Here is a 21,207-nt window from a genome sequence, read left to right as displayed (position 1 = left end):
ATGACCTTGAATAGGACTACCTTTTCTGTGCCTCACTGCTCTTATCTACCAGAACAGGGGAGTTCAATCAGAGGATGTTTAGTTCTTAAAATCACATGACTTAATGGTATAGTGAATTAGAATTAACTCTGAGGAGATATTGAACCTCCAATTTAATCCGTGTGTGAAGATCATCCCAAAGGAAGTCAAGAAACCTAGGAACGAATTCCAAGGGCACCACCAGGTAGACATGTAATCATGGGACAAGGAATAACCTCACTTTCCCCATATGTTAATGGCTTGATAAATCTGATCATCTCTCAGGGTTGTCTCAAGAACTGAACCAGGTAAGGTATATGTTTTATAATCTCTATAGTAGTAGAGAAATTAGAAGTGCAATTAAAGTGGATCTTTGAAACACTGTATACATTATCATTCCCAACAAGTACCGAGCTAAGTCCCCTGTTCCTTTTCTTCAGGGCATGTGACTTGTTACTTTTGCTGAGTTACAGGTTATGGTAGTGAAATACGCTCAAAGTGAGAAAGGAGACGACTGTCGAGTCTGGGTTAACTCAGACCTTTATAAGAACATAAGGGGATACACCAAAAAGAAACGAGAAAGGAGGAGGTAAGGAAGGAATTCGCGGGCAGGAGCAAAAGGCGAAGGCAAGGCCAAATTAGGGAAATTGAAGGCGAGTCCGAAGCAGCAGCAAGGATTAGGAGGGCAAATGGGAAGCGCAGGGCAGGGACGGGAGCCAGTTAGACCAGGGGCAGGGGTGGTGGCGATTGAATGGCTAGTCCGGCGACTTGCCAAAGCAGGCACCGGGCGGAGGAGGGGAATGGGAGGGTGGGGCTTGGCGAAGAGCGAAGGCAGGGCAAGACTTAAAAGGGGGATGACCCCAGCTAGTTGATGCCTCCGGTGACTTCCGACGCCCAGGGCAAAGGGACCCCCAGAAGGGATCAGGCGGAAAAGGCCCGCCGCGGAGGCAGCCGCGCGCTTGCGAGGGAGGCGCACACACGCGACCGGGAGCCCCGGGGAGCGCCCGGAGGCCGCGCCACCATGTGCGAGCTGTACAGCAAGCAGGACACCCTGGAGCTGAGGAGGAAGCACATCGGGTGAGGGCTCCAAAGCCGCGAGGAGAGGCTCAGAGCGGGGAAAGAACTAGCGCAGGGGGCGTGAAGCCGCAGCCAGGGAGGTAGCCGCGAGCCGGACGGCGACAGGGCTGAGGCCGGCCGGGTGCACGCGAGAGGCCACCTCCAAGCCGCGCCGCACCTGCGCACGCGCGCCGCCACCCGCCCCCCGCGCCCGCCCCGGGTGCCCGCAGCCCCTCCGCGCGCGCTGTCCCGGCGCTCCGCAGCCAGCCGGCGCTTGGGGGCTGCGGGCGGCGGGAAGAGTTGACCCGCGAAGGTTAATGCCCCAGGAGGGGAACTCCAGTCCAGGGATGGGCGCTGCGAGGGAAGCTGGGTAGCTCTCCGCCAAATCCCACCAACTCGAACGTTCCTCCAAACTAGGAACTGAAAAAATATTTTCGATACTGGCTATGAACAGAAACGAATTCTGACAGCTTTTGCTAAAAGTGAACTTTTTCTTCTTCCATGTTTGGTTAGATAAAGGGCTAATCCGGGCAAGTTAAAAAACAAACAAACAAACAAAAAACAAACAAAAAAAACCCTTACAACCACTTTCTGAAGGGTAAAATGCCACTTACCCACCTTGGTCTCCCAAGCTGTGCCCTCAGTACAATGAAAAGGAGCAGTGTTCTCTCCAGTCTGCTTTTGCTTCGCCCATGTTACAAACGACTCGGTAGAAGACTGGTTAGAGCACGGGACTGAACGCGGAGTCTGGCCTGGGCTCTGGCCCTAGTAGGGTGCCTCGTTACCTGCGTGACCTCTGTCAGATTACTTTCATTTCCTCTTCTGTGCAAATAGGAGTAACTTTCTGCTTCACAGGAGCCAGCAAGGGAGATTAATAAGCGTTAATAATAACAATCTGGTTTTTAAAAAGGCACCTGTAAATATCAATGATGACTGTGGCCACTGTCAAGTCAAAGGCCGGCAATAGTCACACGTAATTAACAAGCAGTGTCGCGGGTGAACGTGAGAGAGGACTGGGACATAAGAAAGAAAAGAACTGGTATTCTCTTCTGAGAAATACTAGGCGGCTGCTCCTACTCATCTCCTGGTCTCAACCCGGGAAGTTTCTAGATGGCCTTTTAGGAGACTGGCTGAGCTCTCTCACCTCCACGCAGGAAAAGCCAAAATGGTCCAATTCCTCCCTCATTACCCAGCCACTCCTTGTCCTTTTCTTTTTTTTTTTTTCTTTTTTTTTTTAAGTATTTACTTGACAGAGAGAGATCACAAGCAGGCAGACAGAGATAGAGGAGGAAGCAGGCTCCCCTCTGAGCAGGGACCCCCCCCCCCCCGCGGGACTCAATCCCAGGACCCCGAGATCATGACCTGAGCTGAAGGCAGAGGCCTTAACCCACTGAGCCACCCAGGTGCCCCCCCCCTTATCCTTTTCTAATCACCACTCCATTCTGTTAGTTTTCAATCCTGCAATGTAGTTAGAGTCCAGTGCAAACCCAGTGATTTCCACTGTGAACTGAATAAATTCTGTGAAGGGAGGAATGTAAGCAGGGACAGCCTGAAAGAATTTTACCTGAAATCTGAGTGGCGAGGTGGAAAATACCCTTAGCAAGAGAAGGTGAAGTCTGCAGTTCACAGCCCACATTCATGACAAAGGTTTGCTTTGGCTTTTAACTCAGAGGTGTAAGCTAACAGCTGGGATTGAACCAATAAGAAATTCTCATTAAATATTGCTTCCCATTTTAACTGATGATGCTTAATCTGAGGCAATTTTAAATTAAGATTACCTATACACAATAGTTAAAATACCTTCTAAACACTTGCATATCGATTTAATATATAAACATTTAGTTACTCTCCAAAATACCTGCAACGCATGTCACATATTTTTGTTTCTGCATGCAAAATCACCAAAATAAAAATAATATATTCCAGGGACGCCTGGGTGGCTTATTGGGTTAAGCACCTGCTTTAGCTCAGGTCATGATCCCAGGATCCCGGGACAGATTCCCTCATGGAGCTCCTTGCTCAGCAGGGAACCTGATTCTCCCCCTGCTTGTGCTTTTTCTCTCTCTGTCAAATAAATAAATAAAGTCTTTAAGTAATAATAATAGTAATAATAAGTATCTATTACATTTTAGTTTCTACATGTCCATAGGGCCAACATCAGAAAACTTTGTGATGGTTCTATGTTGCTAAGATTTATACTCCAGACATTCATCCAAATAACCAAAAATATGGATGACCTTTTATTTTGCTCTAAATAATGGATTAAGAGGTTAAAAGAATAATTGGATTTCATTATTTAAGAATTGAAAATCTCTTTGGTACAGGACAAATACCCTTCAAAAGACTTGGAAATGGTTTCCTATAAAAATCTTTTTTATAGTATTTATTACCAATTTATTTATATTTAGCTCTCGGTGCTATTCATTTCTTTATCAATTAGATTACAAAGGGAGCAAGAGAAAGCAAGCAAACACTGTTTTGGGCTGCAGTATAGAATGGTCTACTTTCAAATTCTGTTTTTTCCATTTCCTGGCTGTAATCTTGAACAAGTTTCTTGATTTTTCTGTGCCTCAGTTTCCTCACCTAAAAAATGAGAATGATAATAACCCCTATTTCATAAGATTATTGGCAGGATTAAATGAAATGATATTTGTAATATTTGTCAGGTCCTGACACATCATAAACCTCAAAAAAAAAGTTTGTTTGTTTGTTTCATTTTCTGGTAGAACAAAACGTCCCAGAGGAATATTAGTTATTGGTTTGTGTAATTAGAGTTGTCAGAGTGAACCCAGGTGCCTCTAAACAGTTGTCAAATCATGGCAAATTTAATATAACAAACATACGAAATGTGAGCAGGGTCACCAATGGGGGATTAAGGTAAAAGTTTCCAGGCTAATATGAAATTTAAAAAAATAATAATAATAACGTATGTCACCCAGGTTGTGTTTTCCCTTTCCTTTATGTAGCTATAAATTTCCACTGATCATGACCTTCATTGAGAAGGAAAAACACTGAGCAGTCCTTCCAGATCAAAGTGTTTCCTTTCCTTATTTCTAGACCCTCATGCAAAGTTTTTTTTGCTGCGGATCCCATCAAAATAGTGCGAGCCCAACGACAGTACATGTTTGACGAGAGAGGAGAACGGTACCTGGACTGCATCAACAATGTGGCCCACGGTAAGTATCCTGTCTCTGTTGCGCTTGGAAGGGTACATTTGTGGACTGGGACAGACATGGCACCACTAATCTCTGCCCCGGGAGGTACAGGGGCTGCTGTTCCTTGGCTGGACGGGCCCATAGTCCTAGCCCATAACAGGTTAACAGCAGAGTGTGGGGAGAAAGAAGCTCATCTTTTTTCCCCCCTTGCTTCAGAATATCACCAACTTCCCGGGAATTTAGAATCCTCATTCCTTTTCTGGGTTTTTGTCTTCTGCATTTTAGTGGGACACTGTCATCCAGAAGTGGTCAAGGCTGCCGTGAAGCAAATGGAGCTGCTAAACACGAATTCTCGATTCCTTCACGACAATATGGTGGAGTACGCCAGGCGCCTTGTAGCAACCCTGCCGGAGAAACTCTCTGTTTGCTATTTTACCAACTCAGGGTATGTTTCCAGCTCCCCCCCCCCACCCCGACCCCATTCCCCCCAATCTGTTTTTTTTTTTTTTTAAAGATTTTTTATTTATTTATTTGACAGAGAGAGATCACAAGTAGGCAGAGAGGCAGGCAGAGAGAGAGGAAGGGAAGCAGGCTCCCTGCTGAGCAGCGAGCCCGATGCGGGACTCGATCCCAGGACTCTGGGATCATGACCTGAGCCGAAGGCAGCGGCTTAACCCACTGAGCCACCCAGGCGCCCACCCCCAATCTGTTTTTATACGCCCCCACACATACCTTTCTTCTTGATTTCCTGGGGGAGCCCAGACACCTCAGGTTTCCGGAGATTCTTGCCATTTACTAAGTGACCACACGATGGGGCCCTGATGGTTCCGTTTTTTGGCTTTACTTCCTGAGCTCGTGGTTGATAGGCTCCCCAACAGTGTGTCCTAGGGGATTGACCCAGCCACTGATGATTAACGTGAGCGTGCCATTCAACTCCTTATGACTGTGGCTTCCTTGGAGAGAGATGGGGAAAGAGTACTTAGCATGCTTTACTATCTCTGAAGGTTAGATACTTGGGTGGTAACTATGGCAAAAATATCCAAGCCTGGGGTTCCTAAGATAAAACCTAACCTGTCAGATGGCTCTCACCTCCTCAGGAAGTAGAGTAAGTAGCTAAAGAATCAGTGGGCCTCCGTAGTTTCTTTAAGGCATGAATGAGGGGTTTTACAAAAGAAGAATTCTACTGAACAAGCTGTAACTTCTGTAAGACTTTTGATTGACTTGTTTCTTAGGCAATTTCCTCAACACAAATACAAAAAAGGAAGGAGTAAGTTCAAAAGAATGGATATGTTCCAACTTTTAAATTCTGTAAATTCAAGTTATATATCCATTTTGTGGGATATTATGCAGACCTTAAAAATATGTTTTTGGAAATACACGTCTACTGACGTGAAAAGCTTGCAACACAACTTTATATTGGGATTTCCTCTGTGCATACAGTGTACACTTGTATTTTTGAAATTAAGTATAAGTGGATTAAAACTATTGGAAATTCTGTAAATATTTGATTCTGTGATTCTGTGATTCACTTCTGTCTTTGCAATGAGATTTTAAAACCAAGTTTAAAGATCGTCCCTTTTTCTTAGTAAAGAGTTAAGGTATTTTAGGATCTAATTTATTGTTGTAAAGCATCTTTGCCTTCAATAAATTAAATACCATCATATTTGGCTTTCACTTCTAAAGAATCCTATACTGTCAAAGGGGGATTGCCCCAAAGACTGTCCCCAGAGACTGGAGATGATAGAACCTGGGCAAGTACAGAGAATAATCTTGAAGTTAAACAGACTTTGGTCTGAATGCTGGCTCTATCTCTTAGTAGCTGTGAGAACTTACTCTGCCTCCTTAACCTCTCTGAGTCTCTTTCTTCATCCACAAAAAGGAGAGGGCAGCACTTGCCTTGCAAAGGAGTTAGGAGAATAAATGCAAGCAAACACTGAGCATGATGTTGGGCGGATAATAAACATCCCACTTGTGATTATTTTCTTCTGTGTCTGACTCGTGTCTTTAGGCTATGTAAACCAGATAGAAAAATTATGAGCCTTATTTTGTCCATAAGAAGCTCATCCCGTATTGGGTCAGTGCAACATAGTTCAGAGGTCTGTTAATGGGCTCTCGTTCTCCCGTTCCTCCCTTCAAGATCAGGCTTAATGTGGGCTTCCTAACATCCTCTAAGTCAGTCCCCTACTCACGCGGCTGAGTTGGGCGGAAGTCTGAAATGAGCAGCGTATCCTTTGCACCGGGTTTCTTCTGTGTGTTTCATTCTTTATTGAAGACATCTGGGAAACTTGTATGAGAAGGATGAAGTGAGACTGCTGGGGGTGGGGGCAGACTAAAGGGCAAAGAGAGGACTTGTACTTATTTCCCCCCTACATTTCTGAAAAACTGGGATCTTACAACTTTTGTAATTAACATTTTGAAATATTTTGAAAAGGACTTATGTCACCTTGACCCCTCTCTGTGTTCTCTTAATAGATCTGAAGCCAATGACTTGGCCTTACGCTTGGCTCGGCAGTTCAGAGACCACCAAGATGTGATCACTCTTGACCAGTAAGTTTGGGATGTAAGACTTCTAAACAAGAAGCTCCTTCAAGAGACAAAATTGTATCGATCCTGTCCGTGCTGATACTACAAGCACTCGGGGAGGAGGGCGGATATATGGCACCATGATTTTATTGTGTACCAAGGTATCAAGGCCAGCCAAACCCTAAAGAATACTTAATTCCATCAAATTCCTGCAAACGGGGGAGTCTCTCTTGAATGCTATGACCGTGGCCTCATGGACTTTGCCTGAATCACTAACCGTTTATTGAGCTTCACTAATGAGTAACTCAGTATTTTCCAAATAAAAATATAATTAATTTCTTCAGACTCTATACGTTCACATCACCATTGTGATGACCCACTGTAATCAATTCGAAAGATAACAATGTAGAGCAAATTTTGAAGAAAATAAGAAACCAAGTAAAAGATAGTCCTTTCTCGTTCGTTTGCGACAATTACGAGCCGTTATTGAATTTCATCTCCTTAACGTGACTTCATTCCATTTTAAACAAGAAAGCTAACAACCCCATCTTTAAGATTTTTTCTTTTAATTTTCTTCCTACTTCTCCACCCCACTCATCTCAGTCACAGAGGGTTAAATTGAGCACATACCTCATTTCTCGCCCTTATATAGGCTTCTCTTGTTTTATGTGTTGGGTCATATATTCACTTTCTTTCCTGCCTTAACACATTACCACAAATGTAGTGGCTTAAGCAACACAAATTTATTTCCTCACAGTTCTGTACAACAGAAACCCAAAATGGGTCTTCACTGGGCCAAAATAAAGATGTCAACAGGATTGTGCTCCTTCTGGAGGCTTCTTCTGTTTCCTTGCCTTACCCAGCTTGCAGAGGCTGTCTGCGCAGGGGTCCCCTCTTTGGAGCAACCATTCCACCAGTCCTAACATGGCCCCCATCCTCACCTCGCTTCCCCTGCCTCTGACTACCGTCCTGCTGCCTCTTCCTTTCACCTGTAAAGACTCCTGTGATTCCACTGAACTCCCCACTCCCCAGGATTATCTCTCTATCTCAAGATTCTTAATTTAATCAAACCTGCAAGACCCCTTTGCCATATGACATATTCCTAGGTTCTCGGGACCAGAATGCATATTCTTTGCCCATTTTTCTATTGGGATTCCCTTCTGTTTCTTGATGGTTTGTGTTTTTGCTTATACAGTCTAGATCAAAAGATCTCAAACTTGACTGTGTCTTAAAATTATCTGGGAAAAAAATTCTTTAAGTTCCAGTGCCCAGGCCCCACCCTAGACCAATTTAAAAAAATCAGGGGTGGATCCCAGGAAACAGTATGTATTTTTAAGTTTCCCAAGTGATTCCCAAGTTTCCCAAGTGATGCAGACCAAGTTGAGAATGGCCATTGTAAGCATTAATCTCTTTAAGTTTGAAACATTTCAAATATCTTTTCCCACTGTATCATCTGTCTTTTAGCTTTGTCCATGGTATCCTTCAACTGAAATCCTTAATTTTAATCAAATCAAAAAGATAACATTTTCATTGTATAGTTTATGTGTTCTATGTTTTGTTAATATCACTCCCCCTACACGGACCACACCCCCCCCAGATCACAAAGATGTTTTCTTCTTTCTCTTCTCCTGCCTCTGTGAAATCCACCAGGTGTCCACTGCATTAACATTTATGTGTGGAGGTGTCTCTGAGCTGGTGTCTGTCCCAGTCCTCTCTTTGTTCTCATTCTGATACATACTTACTGTCACATACATATCATTCTCATACTTACTATGGTTCTGTAGCATCTTTAATTTTGTTAAGGGAAGTCCTCTCTGTTTTATGTGTTTGTGGACTTTTAAAAATTTCTTTTCCAGATCTCCCACTTATGCCTCTGAGCAAGAAACAGAAAACTGTATTTTAAGCAAGAGAAAGAAACCTCACAGTCACTTGGTCACCTCTCAATCTTAGTTCTTCCTGAAGAGATCTTTTGCTCTTAACAAGCTGTATTTGTCCAGCATATGCAATCCAACATCCCACAGAAACGATTCCTGACAGAAACACAACCCATTCTGTGATAAAAAGTTGTTTTTAAAATTCGCCTGAATATAACTGTCAAATACATTTAAAGAATACATACTTAGCAATTTTCCGTGAATCTATAGAAAATAATTTTTGAATTTAGACACTCTAATTTAGCACATCTAATATCATCCTAAGAAATTAAGTTTTCTTTTCCTGCTTAAAAAAAAGTCTATGAGGATCCATACTTGGTTTCCTCTGTGTTTTATTACATGATTAAGGAGAACTGGACAAATAAAGTGGCCAGTCTTGCCACAAAGAATTAGATCCTTTACAGTTAAATCTGGCACTAAGGTTAAGATTCTTCTAGATGATACACATTATTGTTTTTCATATACTACAAAAACTCCCTTCTCTGAATGATTTTGGTTACTGTCCTTTTTCTTTTCAGCGCTTATCATGGTCACCTGTCATCTTTAATTGAGATCAGTCCATATAAATTCCGGAAGGGCAAAGATGTCAAGAAAGCATTTGTGCATGTGGTGAGTATCTTAGAGTCCAAGAATCAGAAAGCTGGTTCTGGAAGAATGCCTAATGATATAATCCAGCTCAATCCTTTCATCAAAATGGAACTGTGAAAAAGAAACTAAGATCTAGAGCCGTTATGTGACTTAGCACAGTCGAAAAGCTAGTCAATGACAGAATGTTGTTTAAAATCCACTGATGAGTTTTCACAATCAACTTAGTGTGGTGGTAGCGAAGGCTGTTATTCACAGCTATCATTTTATTTTGGTCTTCAGTTTCTTTTCCTGTCTACTGATGCCAGCTTGAGATTTGGAGTTGAATCTAGTGTGTATGAATATCTCAAAATTAAACTGCTCTATGCTAAAGTATTATGTAGAGTTATGAAGTAAAATAAATAATAAAGAAAATAGAGAAACCAGTCAAGTTGTTTTTGAAACATTTAAGCTCTGGCAGTTTAATTAAGGATCAGTAGACTTTAAGAGAATCGTCAATTCCTTCTTTCAAAATGGTAAGACCTGGCATCAGTACTAAGGCATTCTAGTGTTTGCAATGATTACAATTTGCTATAGAGTTGGTAAGTGTTGTATTATTTTCTGTGTAGAATAGTTAATACAATGTTCATCCCTTGAAACTTTCAAATACGATAATCACACTTATGGATGTGAATTTGCTCTTGATTCGAATAGGGATGCAGTCTTGACTTATAAAGGTCTAGGAGCAAATCCAAGTTCCTGTTCATGATACCAAGGTCTTGGTTTTCACAGAATTCAGAAATGTTAAGGAAACAGAACGAAAAAACCTAGAGTCACTTAAACTCACATAATCACCTTTCCAATATGCTCTTGTGGGGAAATGCCTTTTTTTAGAGTTCATTTGTCCCAGAAGTAGATATTTTCACAGTACTTTTTAAAAAAGGTTTTATTTATTTGTCAGAGAGATAGAGAGAGAGCGAAAGCACAAGCAGAGGGAGAGGCAGACAGAGGTAAAAGCAGGCTCCCAGCTGAGCAAGAAGCCCAATGTGGGGCTTGATCCCAAGACCCTGGGATCATCCTTCTTTGCCGTAGATCTTAAGAAACTACCATTTGGTTGTTTCCAGGCACCAACTCCAGATACTTACAGAGGCAAATACAGAGAAGATCATGCAGACCCAGCCAGCGCTTATGCAGATGAAGTAAAGGAAATTATTAAAGAAGCTCATAGCAATGGAAGGAAGGTTTGTATTTACAGCTTTGGAAACAGCTTACCATCTTTTGTAAAGAGGATCGAAATCACTGTGACACATTGGCGAGGTGGAAAAGGATTAGATCTCAATTCCTTTCTGTTTATTTCTGCTTACATTTCACTTGGTTTGTTTTTCAAAAAGTGCATTATTATGATCAAGCCACTAAGACTATCTATTTTTATTTATTCTGGAAACGCAATCACTATGCCTGTTTTAGAACTGGTGGCCTAATTTCTCACTTTCCCAGTGGATGCAAACTCTGCCCGGAAGAGGTAGGGGGAGAGGCCCATGGACAGACTCTTCCAAATGAAAATACCATGGGGTAGGGGAGTGATATAAGAGGAAGGGAAGGGAAGAGGCCCAGTGGCCCTGGGGCCTTTGAACCAATGCAGGCTCCCAGGCCCAGGAAGCCTTGCTGCCTCCCTTGAACTGGTACAACTTTCCTGAAGCTGCAGAGCCTGCGTTAGCCAAGGCAGAGCAAATGTTTCCCCAACCTGAGCCTGGGCTTCAAAGACAGAACCAGAATCCTCCACAGTAAGAAGAAGAGTTTCCATTTTTTCAGTCTTCACCCTACTCTCTTCAGCTTAACATAAATTTCCAGCCTGTTTGGGGGTTACTCATGTGGAGTTTTAAAGTGACTGGACACATGTTTTGCCTTTAAACTGGCTTATGGCATAAACAGGGAAATTAAAAAAATTTTTTAATGAGATAAAAATGAAGACTTTACTTTTTCCAATGTAAATATTTTTATCCTAGTGGCTGGAGAGTCATTTGCATATCTCCAGACGTGACATGTGTGTAGCTGGCCCTCAGTGCTCCCTGTTATGGGGACCTTCATATGCCTTTCTTCTTCAAGGGCAGCCCATCCCCCCTTACACGAATGGTAGAGAGTGCTTCCAGGAAAAAACAAAACAAAACAAAACAAAAACTTTACATTACCAAGATCACATGGGTTTTTTTGCTGCTAAAAGGGTATGGATAACTTTTTGAGAACATTAACATCCAGTAGTTATGGACCGGATGCTGTCCTGTTAACAATGCTGAAAGCAATGAGAAAATAAAAGATGGGTGCTTCAGAATAATAGATGTGCTTACAAAGTCAAAGGAGTTTAGAGAAGCAATCTCGTAAGTCCAGTGGCTTCATTTTATAGCTACTAAATGAAATATTTAAAAGTGAAGAACTTAAGCCAAGGTAATACAGTTACTGAGATGTAGTCTGGACGAAAACCTCGGTTCTCTTGACTTCCTGTCTCATCTCGTCTGTGCTTTCTCTTCTTGGTTCGTTGTCACCTATTTTCTACTCCTTTCTTCCCCTCTAGAGCATTTCCTCTGCAATTCCTCTTGTGAATTGCCTGATTCCGTTAAGTCCGGTTCAGGGTAAGAACTAGAAATACAGCTCAGTAACTAATGCGTGTGGCCCACAGTCACCCTCCTCTTTTCCGAGAGCAAATTCCAGGCTCAGGCTGTCCTCATCACCCAGCTGGGGAAACAGGCACCACGGTAATGGGTTTAGCACTGGGTAATTTTTTTAGAAGATTGTGTCAAAGACGGATCAAAACATCATTTTTGTTCAGTTGATCCTAATGAAAACACTGCATTTGAATTAATAATGGGGAACCGGAGGTTGCCCTCTCCTCCGTTTCTCACACAGTGGTTTCACCGGTACTCTAGAATTTCAGAAACGGATGAATTTCAGATCAGTTGCTTTTCCAGCACAGACATCTATCTCTTCTTATCTTTGTCACCACATGGCCTGTTTGCCTCTTGCCATGGGGCCATTCCCAACCATCTTGCAAATAACCTGGTCTGTAAGAAGTCCTCTTTTTTAGGGGGTTCAAGGGGGACCTAATGGACTTTGACCCCATCTTCTCTTGTATAGATTGCTGCCTTTATTGCTGAATCCATGCAGAGTTGTGGCGGACAAATAATCCCTCCAGCAGGCTACTTCCAGAAAGTGGCAGAGTATGTACCTGACTTGGGCTCTCTGGGTCGAACTGAAGTCTTGGTGACAGTTCTGCAAGGCCGTCCTGGTTAAAATATCAAAGTACTTCCGGACTAGCTGGCAAATAGCCACTTCGGCATACCTGCCACACCAGGACTCCCCAGAACCTCTCCACCTTCCCAAGATCCAGCAAATAAAGCGTTTATATGTGGTCCGGCAGGGGGGGCCCTCCGGGGCTCTGCTCCAGTCCCCAGCCTGGCATCCTCTCTGGCTGGTGCCCATGCTTTACCAATAAGTAAACATTTGAAGACTAAGCCTGCTAAACACTACTTCTTGTTCATGTCTTTCTCTCCCCACTTAAAATGCCATAGTAGGGCTTACTCAAAGCAGCACAAAACTGAATAATAAGCACATGTCTACTCTGGAAAGTGTGTGATTATATTTCAAAGTCAGTGACATCATGCAGATGTCACTGGGGATTTGAGCACAGAAATGGTTTTGACAACTATTTCCAAACCTCAAGTTAACAACATTTTTTTATTCCTCCATAATCTGTATCTTTGTGGGTGGGTTTGGGGACTCTTGGTGACCTGAAGACCCAAGATTTCCCTTTTGCTTTTCAGATATGTCCACAGAGCAGGAGGTGTGTTTATAGCTGATGAAGTTCAGGTGGGCTTTGGTCGAGTTGGGAAACATTTCTGGAGCTTCCAAATGCACGGAGAAGATTTTGTTCCAGACATTGTCACAATGGGAAAACCAATGGGCAATGGTCACCCAATGGCATGCGTGGTGACAACCAAAGAAATCGCAGAAGCCTTCAGCAGTTCTGGGATGGAATATTTCAATACGGTAAATGTTGGCCTCCCGACTTATGCTAAGAAGGAAAAATACTGTGTGTTCTTATACTTCTTGCCATTGTAGTAAAGAATAAAGAATAAGGTTCAGTATTGCCAGCTAATCACCCCAGGTCCTCAGCCAGACTTCGATCTAACCGTATTTCATCCTATCTGGCATAATTCTCCTTGTATTTTTCCCTGTGTTTCTTTCCCCTTTCTAGAATGATTAATTGTTCCAGTGATAAATGGTTGCCTTGCTCAACTCTAGAGGTTATGATGTTTCACCCACAGATGATATGATCTTCTTTATTTTATATCACATTTAAATTCCCCAAACATTTCCAAAGTGTTTAGATGATACAGTACTATAAATGTTATATGGCTGTCACAGGAGATACTAAATTTTTTATCTTTAGGAAGTTTTATTTCCTTGGTTTTACCTCCCAAAAGTCGTGAACCTTAAGCTTGGAAAAAATTATTATAGTTTGTGCTGTATGTGTCATAGGACTTGTGACAACTAAAAGTAAGAATCAAATCTAAGGACATAAATTATTTGGAGAAAATGTCCTTGCTTAGCTGTTTTCACATAACTGTTCAGGTACAGAAGCCCGTATCCCCCTCACTGAACCATACTCTGAAATCCTTAGCTCCCAATGCAGTGTCTGGTTTTTGTTTGGTTGAACTAATAAACTCCCTGATAGTCCTCCATACCAGTCATGCAGCATGGAAAATATAATTTGGAATGAATTTTTACTCAGTCATAAACAAATAAAATCACATTATATTCTAAATCTAAAAAGTTTACAACACAAGGGAAAAATTTATTGAAATTATATCTCTACCTGCTTATGTATGAGCCAAATTTCTCATGGATGAAGCAATACCACTAATTCAACCATTATGGTTTTTTAACCTTTTTTCTACAGTACGGAGGAAATCCAGTATCTTCTGCTGTTGGTTTGGCTGTCCTGAATATAATTGAAAATGAAGACCTTCAAGGAAATGCCGTTAGAGTAGGGGATTATCTTACCGAGTTACTCAATAAACAGAAGGCTAAACATACTTTGATAGGAGAGATCAGGTATGTTTATCATGAATGTGTCATGTAGTTATTCATTTTTCCAATGAAAATAGCTTAAATTTTGTCTTATAAATTTAAAATAAATTACATGAAACTAAATCTAGAAAACATTGAAAAACATAAAAAAAAAAAACCCAAAAAACTCGTTCTTAATCCAGAACACTGATATCACCACTGTTAACTTTTGGGTGTATATCTTTCTCAATTTTATACTTAAAAAAAAATACTTAAAAAATACTTAAAAAGAATAAAGTAAAGAGAAAAAAACTGGATGACAAATCAAATCCAGCTTCAAATTAAACTGAAGTTGGGGGACAGTGTTAGTATTTTATGACAATGCAGTGTCTGAGAGAGCATCTGTCAAGTTTTCTTTCTTTACCTCCCTCAGAGGCATTGGCCTATTTATCGGAATTGACTTGGTGAAGGACCGTCAGAAAAGGACCCCTGCCACAGAGGAAGCTCAACACATCATCTACAAGTAAGTGCACCCCCACACCTGCCTGGTGTCCCCATTTGAAACATGCCTCTCCCCCCACTTGAAAGCTTCCTGTACTTCCTCCCACCTCTCCAAATAAGGGAAGTTAGAGATGCATTCAATTTATAAATGTGGGCTGCTTGCATGAGAATACTGAACTAGCTCTATGTTCACACTATTCCTTTTTCTTTAAAAAAAAAATTTTATTTATTTATTTGAGAGAGAAAGAGAGCACAAGGGGGAGGAAGGGCAGAGGGAGAGGGAAAAGCAGACTCCCTGTGGAGCAGGGAGCCCATGTCCCAGGACCCGGGGAGCATGACCTGAACGAAAGGCAGATGCCTAACCGACTGCGCCACCCAGGCGCCCCTGTTCACACCATTTTTAAATAATCTTGGTTACCAGTTATATGCACTCACGAATATTTCCCGCTCTAATTAGGATGAAAGAAAAGCGAGTACTTCTCAGTGCGGACGGACCTCACCGAAATGTGCTGAAAATAAAACCACCTATGTGCTTCACAGAAGAAGATGCTAAGTTTATGGTGGACCAACTTGATGAGATTCTAACAGGTCTGTTCGCAGACGTTTCACATGCCTCCCCATCCCGCACCCGGTCATACGTGGCGTGACGGCGTGGTGTGTGTTCTTCTGACAGAAGGGAAGGTGCTTAGAAATGGATGGGTAACTTTATGTAGCACCAGGAAAAGATAGCTGAAAAGTAATAACTCTGTAGACTCTTAGCTAACTCTAAAGTGTCTGCATGCACTCCCACAGCTCCAGATCTGGGTTTTTAAGGAACAGACACAGCCTTATTTTTTCCCTATAATTCACTTTTTAAAAAGAAAACTGCATGTCTGCCTTGCCCTGTGCACCACAGATGCAGTGATGTATAGAGTTTTAGCATTCTTCCCCGGGAAATAGAAGAAACATTATTAATAAAAACTATGGGTTACAGGTTAACAATTCTTTGCTATATGATGAATTGTTCAACTTGCATGTGTATTTCACTTATTACATTTTTAGGCTTTTTGTTTGCCATTCAGAACTACCCCTGTCATAGGAATTTATCTTTTGATTACCTATATTATATAATAGGGTTCATTTGGTTTTTTGTTAGGAGCATAAATTGAACTTGAAGAGTAAACTAGTGGCGAAAACCCTGTTGGAAAACATAACATACTGTCAAATGTTAGAACACTTTCTTTGAATAAATTTGAGTATTTCCGTTGAATAAAGTGAACGAGGCGTACCCAGCCCAGGTTCAGCGGCCCTTGTAAATGATAATGATGAAATGTGCCAATAAAAGTCTAAGAGCAGCCGTTCTAATAGGGACATGTTTTAAACGCATTACATTTACTTCTCAATTCTTCATTAAAGGTATTTCTATAGACACCAAAGAGGTCTTTTTTTTTTTTTTTTTAAGATTTTTATGTTATTCTGTCTTCTACATTGTATCTTCTTGATGTAGTTTTAGAAGAAGGCATCGGAGCCCAAAGTGAGAGTGTGATCTCTGAGAATGCTCCGTGCAGAGCAAAGGTAAGAGTCTGCTGTTCTCTTTTGGGGGGAAAAGTTTAAAACTTTGGAACATTGATTAAAAGGAAGGCAAATTTAAAAAGTTGTACGATATAACCTTTAGAATAAAATCCACCTTTGCTGGGATTGGCGTAGTGTTGTGATTTTGAGTGCACTATTACATTTCAAAGCAAGTGTCATACCGTTTGAAAGAAAGCAAGCCAGAGAGCCATTCTTACAGAATCATTCCCATACCCACCAAAAAAACCCTCAGGCCAGCAGAGGGTATCGGCAAAATATTGAGAGAAATGATAACTGATGTCCTAAGCTCCTTCCTGCTTGTCCGCAGGCCACCTGACACTGGGTTGGATTCCCACACATCACCCTTTAAAATCAGCGGAAGAATTAGCCGCGTGGCTCCGAAAGGCCAGTGTTCCGTCACGGATGGTGGCAGGGGCCTGGGAAGCCTCTGGCACCAAGTGGCCTAGTTTCTGCATTTGATGTGCTTCCAGCAGAGGATCTTTCCATTCTCTCCCTGAGCTGCCGGGGTTTGAGAAAGCACTCCCCGGAAACAGAAAGGCGAACCCTGGAGAGGCTTTGTTACATAATTTGCTATTTGTTTATGACTTCGATGCATAAAGGAACACTCAGTGCCTTGAGCGCGCCTGCGCGTACCGAGCAGTCAGCAAAGCCCTTTTCCTGGTGCAGAAACATTAGGCTCTTTGAATGAGAGTAAATGATTTGCTAACAGGACAGCTTCTGTCTCTTGGTGGAATGCAGATCAGGTCGCGAAAACCATACTTCTCTGCAGTTTGACACTCGATTATCAAATCCAGGACAGGACCGTAGCTGAGAACTGACCATACACTGACAAGGAGAAGGGAGTTCGTGGGAAATTGCACATCGGAGTTAGCACCCATGTTTCTGAAATTTTGGCTCAGGATCTCGGAGTTTATGTTGACCTTGCATTTCAGATGTCTATGGGAGAGTCTAGGCAGGGTTTGGGAGGGCGGTGGGGCACTGTGGTGTTGTGTGGGGCTGAGCCCTGCAGAGGTCGGGTGGGGTGGAGCGGCCGCCCGCTGGAGTCTGCGCACCTGTCTTGCAGATGCCAAACGAAGCACTCTCACGGGAATGGCTTGATGACGGCACCTTGGACCCCAGGGAAAATCCCAGCCGAAAGAGAAATGGATTGTGCACTGATAAACATTCCCTGCTCAGTAAGAAGCTCAAGACATGAGAGATGAACACCATAAAGCAGGATAAATGTCCAGGGTTATAGAGAATTATTGGAAGTGTCTCTTTCTCCTCCTAGCAGCTCTATCGTACCCTCTACCGGTAGAATTTGCATTCCATTTCGACGTGTAAATAAAAAGGTAACGGAGTGAAAAGAGTAAGCCAAGTGATAATCAAACCATGTCAGGATGATTAGTTCAGCCTCTAGCCTGTTAATTCCTTACTGGAGATTTCCGAAAGTGCTTTATTTATTCTACTAAATTCATGCTTCAAATTGAAAATGAAGTTGGCGGCTTTACTCCGTTTCAGTGTTTGAAATGAAAGAACAAAGCACTATAGGTTCCTTAACTTTGCAGACTTATGCCTTAAAATACGAAGGAATCATTCTTCATTGATTTAATGTATATATATTTTGGGGGCTATAATAAAAGATGATGTAAACCAAAACATTTTTACTAGAAAAGTGTCCCCTTGTTTTGCAGAGAATATTAGGGCTGGTGAAATCAAAACCATTTGGAAAAAAATCGCTTACAGCCAGTGTTAAGAAGTAAGTGGATAAATCAGACCTCTGGCTGAGGACCAGGTTAGTCAAGGTCTTGTGGGGTCGTGGTGGGCTCCTGGCGTCAGCAAGAAGGACAAGGAGTAAACTCAGAAACACTCGCACTGATGCAGCTGGAACAGCAGCAGTAGCCAAAGCGCTGTGTTTGGTCAGGAGACCTCAGCTCCGTGTATGTCAGGTTGTGTCCCCTTGGCAAGTCACTTACCTGTCAGGTAGGAAGTTACCTTTCAACCAGCCATCTTCCTTTCTCATCAAGTTTATCGGTACCATGCACAGCTCCGCACACATAAGAATGGGAGCGTGCACACATACACACACACACATTTATAACCAGACACCGGACAAGGGAAGTGAGGAAATCTGGAACCTCAAGGGTCTCTTTGTAACATGCTGGTACCGTGAGACATTCACTTGGAGGCCGATGTACTTAACTGGAGGAAATCTGAATTTCTGTATTCACTTCCCATTCTCTCTCCATGGCCTTCCGAAGACTTATTAAACTTTGTATTTTGGTTTTTGTTCCATGCAGGAGGGAGAATAATTTTGCTATGGCTGTTTCATGACAACTAAGAGGGATGTCAGGAGGAAAATTAATTGTAAAATCTTCCTTTCTGAGTTTGTGATTAATTAAAATGCTATTTTAAAAAGCAAGGTCTCATTATTAAATACTTTTTCCACCTAAAAGTTTCACTGACTCTGTGGGTTCTGGCTGGATAATACAGAAATTGGTTCCCAGGAGCTGATGAAAAGGAGGGAGTGTAGAGGTCTTTGTAGCTGGCTTCTACGGAACAGCTAATTAGATCCTTACCAAACAGATCCACATCCCGTGAGCACCCCATGTGGGCAAGCTCAGACAGTACTTAAACTCTTTTCTTTTAGGAGAGGGTATGTATGTTCAAGAGAGCAAGGCAAAAACAACCCATACCTTTGTTACAAGTTTTCTAAGTATAAGATAATAGAAAATTAAGACTTTCTTCTTTGATATACTGTACTCTTTTTCGTTGCCTGTAAGTTAGGTTTCCATAATAAGAAGGAGAGATCTAGAAACAAGTGACACCTTCCCAAATGTGGCAGAGACTACCTGTGTGTGAGGTTCCAGGTAACTGCCTCGTTTTGGGGGTGTCAGAATTGAGGTTGTGTCAGCTCGGGTCCCCTGGATCTCTAGATTGAGTCCCAAGATAGATCTAACACCAAGATCATTGGGCGAACAATGGACTAGAGGTGGGGCCTGTGAAAGATAAAGGAGCAAACAAGCAGCAGTTGTCAGGAAAAGCTTTCAGATCTGGAACGTAAGAAAAGAGAAGAGCCAGAGAGGAGATCTGAGTGGGAAGAGGCTCAGACTGAGGTCCAGCTCTGTGGAAAGTCTCTGCCAGTACGCTGGGGACTCAGGGTCGTGGACTGTGCAGACAGCTGCAGGCAGAGATGACCGGCCCTGGATGGCCCTATTGGCTTCCCTCACTGACTGGGAGCCCCCAGGGAACACTTATTCAGCCCGAATGTTGCTGGTCTTGAAGATGCTGTAGCTGGAGACTGTCAGCGGACTGTACTTTTCGCCACAGGCTCCCTCTTGAAGGAGAACTGAGCAGCACACAGCCGTGGCCGCCATGGCCGGCCCCTTGTGCCACACAGATCCACTTCCCTGCAGGTTTGGGAAGTAGCTCTTCAGTGGTTCTTGTGTATCTCTCTTCCTCAAGGAAGAGTTAGAGGAGTGAGCTTAGTGGAGCCAACTACAACTCCTGTCACTGTAAATAGTCTGGGGGCCACAACTGGGACTCATTACCTCCCTTTCCATGACTGAAATTCCATTCACCCTGGGCAATCACTTCTGGATGTCCTGGTGGTGGTGTATCTCAAGCCCTCATTCCTAAGACACATGATCCCCTAGAAACCATGACTTTCTCAGGCCAGGGTTGATCCACTGTCTATTCACAGTTACAATTAGGCAAGGAGTACCAAGAGACATCAAAGCATACCATCTAAGCTTCACATGTATCCTGTCTCCCCCACAGTGGAAGAGCAGCCCCCACCCTTATGCAGATCAAAGTCAATGAACTCTGCCAACATGGAACCTCCAACTGCTACTTCCTAGATGCAAGGAGTCCAAGGTGCTTAGGTACCAGTTGTAGCTTATAGAGTAGCAGGACTCTTGCTTTATCTCTTAGCAAAATACACCCCTCTGGGAGCCAGAGCCTCCAACCCTACAGTTCCCAAAGTTGTAGTGATAGGAAGAACAAAATTCTCCACTGAGTCATTGATGGTTTGACCTCTTGTATCAAGGACCCTCCTGGGGACACAGTGCTTTATGGAAGTCCCTGAGTGGGTGCAGATACCACCATCTGAAGGACTACCATCCTTGTAGAGTATTACCTCTGAGCCAGTTCCAATACCCTAGCAGAGTGGTAGCTTCTGGGTAATGTGAGTATAATACAACCAGTCGATTTATTGGTCATGGGCCTACCATATACATCTTCACTGTGAAGTGAGTTCCCCATTTGATGTTTTGCGGGAGTCCAGGCTTGTGGATCAGGCATTCCACAATAACCCCTAGATTGTGGTTCTAGTCAGGCTCTGTAAGTAAACCTACACCCTAAATAGATGTTATTCTTGTGCAAATAAACTACTGGCTCTTCCAGGACAGAAGGGACCCAATGTAGTCAACATGTCACCAAGTGGCCAGTTGATTTCAAGGTTTCAAGGGTTAATGTCATGTCAGGGACTCACTGTTGGTCTCTGTTGCAGGCAGATTAGGCATTCACAAGGGGCAAGAGCTAGATCTGCCCTAGCAATTGGGGGTCCCTGCTGTGGACTATCACCTTGCCTCCATCACACTGACTTCGAAGAATCCAAGCCAGCTGGACATTTTGAAGAATGTCTTTCAATTTGAATTTGTATAATTTTGCTCATGATTAAATTCAGGTTAAACATTTTGGCAGAAAAATTACATAGGTCATATACCCAGATTCATTTTCTTTTTTTTTTTTTTTAAAGATTTTATTTATTTATTTGACAGAGAGATCACAAGTAGGCAGAGAGGAAGGCAGAGAGAGAGGGGGAAGCAGGCTCCCTGCTG

General features: G+C 42.7%; 1 protein-coding gene across 1 annotated transcript; it reads left to right on the top strand.

Annotated features, from left to right (window-relative positions):
• The first annotated feature begins 877 nt into the window (after window positions 1-877).
• ETNPPL (ethanolamine-phosphate phospho-lyase) lies at window positions 878-18,782 on the top strand. Its single transcript, XM_047718188.1, has 13 exons — window positions 878-1,095; window positions 4,132-4,250; window positions 4,515-4,674; window positions 6,702-6,776; window positions 9,205-9,295; window positions 10,375-10,491; window positions 12,380-12,462; window positions 13,066-13,291; window positions 14,205-14,359; window positions 14,748-14,837; window positions 15,273-15,403; window positions 16,302-16,369; window positions 17,451-18,782. The coding sequence occupies exons 1-13, from the start codon at window positions 890-892 to the stop codon at window positions 17,580-17,582; spliced, it is 1,653 nt and encodes a 550-aa protein (XP_047574144.1). The 5' UTR covers window positions 878-889; the 3' UTR covers window positions 17,583-18,782.
• The last annotated feature ends 2,425 nt before the right edge of the window (window positions 18,783-21,207 follow it).

The sequence above is a fragment of the Lutra lutra genome, chromosome 2 (assembly GCF_902655055.1).
Source record: "Lutra lutra chromosome 2, mLutLut1.2, whole genome shotgun sequence".
Lineage (NCBI taxonomy): Eukaryota > Metazoa > Chordata > Mammalia > Carnivora > Mustelidae > Lutra > Lutra lutra.
This window is presented reverse-complemented; position numbering and strand designations above follow the sequence as displayed.